Source organism: Rhagoletis pomonella, unplaced genomic scaffold, assembly GCF_013731165.1.
Source record: "Rhagoletis pomonella isolate Grant_MI unplaced genomic scaffold, Rhpom_1.0 Rhpom_scaffold_00003, whole genome shotgun sequence".
Lineage (NCBI taxonomy): Eukaryota > Metazoa > Arthropoda > Insecta > Diptera > Tephritidae > Rhagoletis > Rhagoletis pomonella.
The window spans coordinates 72414591-72421810 of record NW_023458557.1 but is presented as its reverse complement, the minus strand read 5'-3'; the positions used below and the strand labels follow the sequence as shown (position 1 = coordinate 72421810).

The following is a 7220-nucleotide window of genomic DNA, read 5'->3' as shown; positions in this document are numbered from 1 at the left end:
ATCTGTAATTGGGAGTTTATATATAGTTTCAAAAAACCCCTTTATAAGCCCAAGATTCAAAGACTTTCAATGGGCCGTATGCATAAAAAATAAGCAATTGCTTTCAGTTAAAATTTCATAGCTTTTACTTAAATTTGTTTGAAAAAATCGAGCAAAAGGTCTGAAATTTTAATAAAAAGCATTTGCTTAGGTTTTATGCATACGGTCCAATGTTTTGCGGAATTTCCAAAATGTTTAAGCAAAGTGCTTAACGAGTTTTCGAGGTAAGAAATTTTTACCCAATCGAAAACATTTTATGAAATAGAAAAATCGAAATTCTCTGTTTTTCTTCAAGTTTTGAGATGTTCGTTTTTAACTCAAAAACCTAGGCGACACGATCTAATAAAGTCATAGTGCTGAGTCTTCGAAACCGAATGATTAGCTTTTCGAATCGCAATACAGGGTACACCCCCTTGAGTTAATTTTTTTCCAATAGTTTGTATTTTTGTTTTTATTTTTTGGTTTTATTTTTCAAGTACGGGAGTCTTAAAATTTTGGGGAAATCGTCGAAATTTTGAGCTTGAATTTTTTTCTTAAGTTTGCGATATCCTTCAAATCCCTTAATAAATTCAAAAGAGGTGAAAACCGATAGATTTTATCAAAACTTTTACCGAGTGTAAATTTGTTTATTTTTATTGATGTTTTTCGTTTTTTTTTTCGAATATCTTTTTCACCCGAACATGCCCCAATAAACTGAAAATTATCGAAATTTAATTTTTTAATTATCAAATTTTTTAAGAAAAATAATAATTAGTCTTTTATAATTCAATGAAAACCCCGAATAAAATAAAAAATCCACGAAAGCCGCCCGAGTCGAACAATTTTTAATGATTTGTCAAACTTTATAGGAAATAATTTTTGGAGCTTCTGTTTTTGTTTTCAAGTTATACTTGAATAGGACCAATAAAACTTCTAGAGTTTTGCTAAATTGTTAAAATTTCTATGAATACCCTTCCGAGTCTCGAGTTTTCCACGTTTCGTATTTGCTTCAAAGTCTTCAAATAACTTTTAATTGTATTATACGAATAAGAATCCGTTGTAGTACATTTTTTATTAACACTTAAAATCATTTTTATTTTCATAATAATAAAATAAATACAATAATTTTTTTTTAATACATGTCTGTGGTACTTTGATATTGAAATCATCGATGCCTTTGTTAAATACCAGCATGAAAAAACGCTATGGTAGCGCTATTACAATAGAGAAACTCTCTTGAGTTCGAAGAAAGCATTGATAATCTTGAAACCCTTGATTTCACGTTTCAAGTTTCATACTTTCAGCAAAGGAATTCCGTTAAAAAGGAGTTTTTACTATTCGTGTGTACCATTTCCCACTAACCACCTTGTTAAATTTTAGTTAAAGATATACATATGTACATATGTATATGTATATGGGCACTTTCCAGAATTTTAGAAACCAACAAAATTAGCGTATACGGTCAAGTTATAATATGTTAACTTTAAAATTAAGCCGTGTAAAAAGTGAGCTTATAAAGGCAGTACTAAGTTCCTTAGCATATTCGTTGCAAAGCCATGTGAATGTTTCGGTTTCAAAGTTAATTAAATTAAAATTCAATTCTAATGATTTTAACAAAAACTAAAACAAAAATAAAAATCAGATCAAAATGTAAAATAAATACTTCAAGTTTGTTAAATAATAAAATTAAAGTAAAGAAAATTATACGAATCGGATTGCTTTGCTACTATTGTACGTTACTTATTCAATAAAGCATTTTATACTGGTAGCTATGCTATTGTTGCGAAGAGATAAGCAATTAGTGGAAATATTACCCTTTTTCATTGTAAATACATTTGTATTGGTATAACACTATAAAATGCTCTGTAATTATGTGCACCATAAAGTTATTATTATTAGCCTTAGCATTTTGTTACATCTTCACTATCGTTGCAATAAATTTTTATAAACATACACATGGTCGTTATTATCACCGTCAACTTGATATTAGCGCTTTAATATCGTATAAGATTTACATCGTAATGTATTAATGTGTGTGCATTTTTCCTTTTCACTAGTTATTTAATAATTTTTGTCTCTTTGGGCGGTGCAATACTGCACCACTATCGGCTCTTGTCATTATTATTCATCATTATTTGTTTCGTTCAAACGCTATCAAACTGAAAATATGTAGTGATTTTTTTTTGTATTATATTCATACTGAAATAACCACTTTTATTGAAATAAGTGCAGGCATTCTAGCTCTACAGCCAACCACCTTTGCGCCCAAATAGTAAAGAACTCACACTTCCGACAAATGCTTGTGTTATACTTTGTGATTCTCGCGGTTCTCGTACTTTTTGCGCGCTGTCGCCCCCACTACTGCTGTCGCTGTGCCTTTTTTTCGGCCGAGCACCACTCTCTTTTGTTGCCGCTTGCGCTGCAGTTTCATTTTTTGCTACAGACGTTGATGCTGTTGAAGACACTTTTCCTAGATCGGGACGTACACGTCCATTACCTCCGCTGGCACCACCATTATCACTACCTATCGTACCCAAATCTGGTCGCTGACCGGCAATACCATTTTTAAGATTGCGACGTGATTTTTGTCGCTGTAATTGCTTTATACGAGACTCTGTTGTACTCGTGGACGTTGTTGTTGCTACGGCCGCTGCCGTATTTTGTGATACTCCCATTCTCGTTGAGGGCTCCTCCCCATCGTCTTTAATAGTTCTTGCTGTGCTTAATCCACATGATGTTGCTGTTGGCTCTGTTGTTATATTGACGAAATGACACTCTTCATCGCGCCCGCTCGCAGTTTTAGTTGGCGTGTTAAGGCCTTTATGCAGCACAGTTTTTATTTGATCACGATCGAAGTGTATGTCGTCGACTACATTGTTGGCGCAAGTATGCAGATTCTTAAGGCTAATTAATTGTGCCATGGGACTGGAGCTACGGCTCGCTATGCCACTAGCCAACTGCGACATAGAATTTGGCTGTGCGACAATAATGTTCTCCAGACCAATACTCTCGACTTTCTCGACCAGCTTTAGTGAGCGTAAAGCACGCCTTTCCAAACGCGATAGCATAATTTTTTGCTTTTGTTGAGCCTGATTACGATTGGGCCGTTCGATGTCGCCGATTAATTTGCGTCTAATTAAATCTGCACCTGTCGATAGAATACCGAACAGTGGCTCAGGTGAGGAGGAACGTGGAGGTGAACCCTCTGAAAGGAGGAAAAATATATGGAGATAGATTAGTTATCGTCATTTGAATCAAATGATTTCTAGAGAAGAGAGTAACTCTAGATTGAAGTATAGCATAACACGTTGAAATTTTAATCCCGCTAAATCCATAATTTTTCTTGCATTATTTACAATTTTACTTATGCTCTGCTCTTTTAATTACTAAGTCCGCGTAACTACCTCTGAAAGCTAACAGTTTTGTATGAGGGACTTAGGAGGATTTTACCGTATGTAGCGTAATACACCTTCATCGTACATATCTGTGGACATTTGATAAAGCAACTTCTCTCGATTGAGGTAATTTTCTCTTCAAATCAATAATTCATTGAGTTTTCGGATGATATTTTTATGTTTAATCATTTATAGTGGGTCAACATGCTACGAAGTTAAATAAAGATGTAAAATTTTTAAATCAGAGTTCCTTATCAATTACTCTAAATTTAAACCTATGGAAATCACAGAAGTTCTTTTGTCAAAAGTCCACAGATATATAGATATCTTCGTTTTCATTAACATTTTACCTGGACTATTGCAGGGTGTGACAGTTGGTGAAAAGTTTGGTCCAGCTGGAGTGTTTAGTGCACTTGGCGTCACAGCCTTAATACCGCGTTCATTTAACATCGAAGCCAAACCTAAATTAACCGAAAACGTCGAACAGGAATTCTTGCGTGACAATCCGCCGCGTGGTGTGGGTGGACAGCTGGGTTGTCGCGAAGTCGATGCCGAAGCCATGCGTGATGATAATTGTGACTGTGACAAAAACGACAGATCATTGAGACCGTCATCGGGATGCATTACCATGCTCGTTGTATAGGTAAATGTACAGCCAGAAGCTTCAAATTGTTTGCCAGGCAAGTCATCGCTCACATCTTCCTCCACATCGGAAAGTGTATATACTTGCATTCCCAAATCATCTAAACCACGGCCGCCTCGTATGGTTACACCCGGTCGCTCCTCCAGCAAGCCACTCAATGTTGGCGTTGCCAATCGTGACCAATGATGCAGTGTTTGAGAACCTTCAATCGGCTTTACAATTTGCAATTTTTCGGGTAAACGCCATTGCTGCATTGATGCCGACATGTTGGTGGACGAAATGCCCGACGAACCTGTCGACATAATACTATCTGGCGTGCGTATACCTTGCGGAAGTGTATTCGTGCTCGTTGTCTGTTCATCATAGTTGTATGTGCCAGGTGGAGCATACGTTAGCATAGCACGACGCGCCAACACCTCTGCCGGTGTTAGTCGTTTTAATGCCGCTTCTAAGTCTTTAGCTCCCGGAGCACCAGGCACACCGGTTGGTGCCGACGGATAGCCGTCGTCCGATTGTGATGCCAGACTTTCGCACGACAAGGTCTTCAAGCCCATATTATTGTCGTCGAAGGCAGCACCACGATACGGCATCGCCGACATCCGCGGCCCACCCGAACTGCTCATCGCCATTGCACCAAGTTGTGTCATCGACGAATTGCCACTATCCATGTAGTTGCCAGTTTTACTTGCACAACGCACTGTTTCGAAAACACGTTTATATGGAGGCATAGCACCCAGCGCATAGGCCGAACCAGCTGCACCAGCACCACCTCCATATATACCAGGTAGTTGTGACATTAAACGGCCCATGCGTTCGGCACGCTGTGTATCACCCGAAATACCAGAGTCGAGACTATTTTCCGAATACATTGAAGATTCCATCAGCTCGCACTGTAACGACTCTGGTGGCAACAAGCCAGAACTAGAAATGAACGAGCTGCGCGCTTGTGGCATTGTTTTCTTGCGCTGATTACGCAATTGCTCCTGTGCCTCCTGCAGTAGAGCCAACACCTCTTGATAGCGCTGTTTGAATTCCAGTAATTCCACAGCTAATGAGTTTTGATTTTCCTTTGTTATATTTAGAAGTGTAATATGCTCGTCATTATCGTGCGTTAACTGATGCAGTCTCATTTCGGCTTCGGACAGCCTTGCTGTCAAGCTTATTATTTGTTCATGTTGTAAGCGATTTTCCTCCCGCTGGCGCTCCAATTCCAGATTCATACTGTCGTAACGGCCGTTAGCTTCGTTCAATTGTAATGTGATGTCTTCCATTAGTTGGCGTTCCTGAGCTTCAACATCATCTGTTTGCGAGGCAAGTTGTATGGCTTCGTGTTTCAAGGACTTATTCTCATCCTGCAGGGAAGCGATCTTCTTTTGCAGTAAATCCAAAGTAATTGATTTGGAAAATGTAGGTGTATCTGAAATGAAGCAGAAAGTAGAAATAAGAGTAACAAATTATTTGAAAGGAATAATGATAACCCCGTGTTTTAGTGTTCTTGTAAAGAGCTAGGGTTGCAATAGACACGGAAAAAATGGGAAATCTTGGAAGATAGTTTGGTTTTTGGGATACGCTTACCAGATCTCATGATGGTTGTTTTACGTAAAGAGATCGACGTAAACGATCGATAAACAGAACAGAAATAGTGTAAATTTTGTAGGTGGTGTAAAATTGTAGGAAACATCAGCACGCACACAACCAATTGGAGGAGAAGATCGGCGAAATTATGATTATTATGAGGACTATAATGAATTAATTATTGCCCTTTTTTTTTAGAAAATAGACTAAAGTTACAAAAATTTAGAAACTAGAAGTGTGGTATGTATGTGGTGTTATGTATGTAAAAAAATCATGGTTTTTGGATATTTTTTTACGACCACTGAATTTTTGTGTTTGTGTCATTTAATAATTAATTAAACACATTTTCTTACCATTTTCGCTGCCCTCATCAGAGTCATTTGTTAGCACTGCAATCAACTCATTTTTCTTGTGTAGTTCATGTACGAGTTGTGCGCGATCCTCGTTGGATGCTTTTAAATCCGCTTCTAGCTCAATGATTCTGTTTTCTAGCGCATTATTTTGCGTCAAAAGTTCCTTTCCGATTTGTACTGTCAATTCCAAATCCTTCTCTTTCTCCTCCAGCAAACGCGTCACAGCTTCAATATCATCATATGCCCGAGTCATTTGGCTTACTCGATTACCACATAGAACTGCAATAAACAATAAATAAATATATAAATGTAAAAAATATATATTTGTAAAATATAGTTAGAAGAGATATAGAAGAGCAAAAGTGGTCGTATTTTGGGAAAATTTCTGTTTTTTTATAAAGGATGGAATAACTGAGCGTTTCTTTATTGCTTTCTTATATGTTCTTAACATCAATTTACTTTCTTGTGTACATAATTACCTGCGTACATATGTACATATAAGTATCTACATACATACATACATATGTACATATATATATGTGAATATTTACACCCGGGATATTTAGGTAAATTTTCGAGTAAACTAACTCGTTTTGATGCTATTTTTATATACAAAAAGAACCAAAAACGTAACTTAGCTAAGACGACATTCCATTACTTTTCCAATTTCCACTTTACACTTCTGGTAACTGAGTGTTAATTAAATGACTGCACAAAAGTGCACACAAAATTGACTCATTAAATTATGTAAGTACATACATATTTTCATATTTACTTTATTGAGCTGTCAATCAAATCTGCACCATAAAAAATTTTCACAAATTTAATGTCCCAGTAGATAAATTCAGAAGTTAAAATCGCTTCCGACAAGCCCCCCTGAGGGTCAAAAACCTTCCACTCTAAATTCCTTGCTCCTTTCTTTTTTTTTATTGAGTGACACAAGTTGAAGGGCTTCTTTTTTCGCTACCCATGGAATGCCTTCCAGAAGGGTTTTTATAGGACGTACTTCAGAAGGGCTTCAGAAGGAGTTATTTTAAAGCAGCTCCTTTAATTTATAAAAATCATACATATTTGAAGTATTTGCTTTAGGTTTATATCAAATATGTGATCTTGAAACTTAAAATGTTTATTGAAATTCATTTGTAATAACAAATATAAATTTATGCATCCGCGTAAATTTTAAATGGATAAGCCCTTCTACACGGCATGCAAAAAAGCACTTTTTCAGCCCTTCTT

At 36.7% G+C, this 7220-nt stretch overlaps 1 protein-coding gene across 8 annotated transcripts in view; it reads right to left on the bottom strand.

Moving 5' to 3' along the window:
• Positions 1-348: 348 nt before the first annotated feature.
• LOC118735492 (trafficking kinesin-binding protein milt) overlaps positions 349-7220 on the bottom strand; it is a 43594-nt gene continuing 36722 nt past the window's right edge. For all 8 annotated transcript variants that reach the window (XM_036465283.1, XM_036465280.1, XM_036465281.1 and 5 more), the window contains 3 exons: positions 5985-6263; positions 3764-5473; positions 349-3223 (listed from right to left, as the gene is read on the bottom strand). In XM_036465283.1, the coding sequence (XP_036321176.1) occupies positions 2262-3223; positions 3764-5473; positions 5985-6263 (2951 nt within the window). In that variant the 3' untranslated portion in view covers positions 349-2261. The remainder of the gene's footprint in view (positions 3224-3763; positions 5474-5984; positions 6264-7220) is intronic.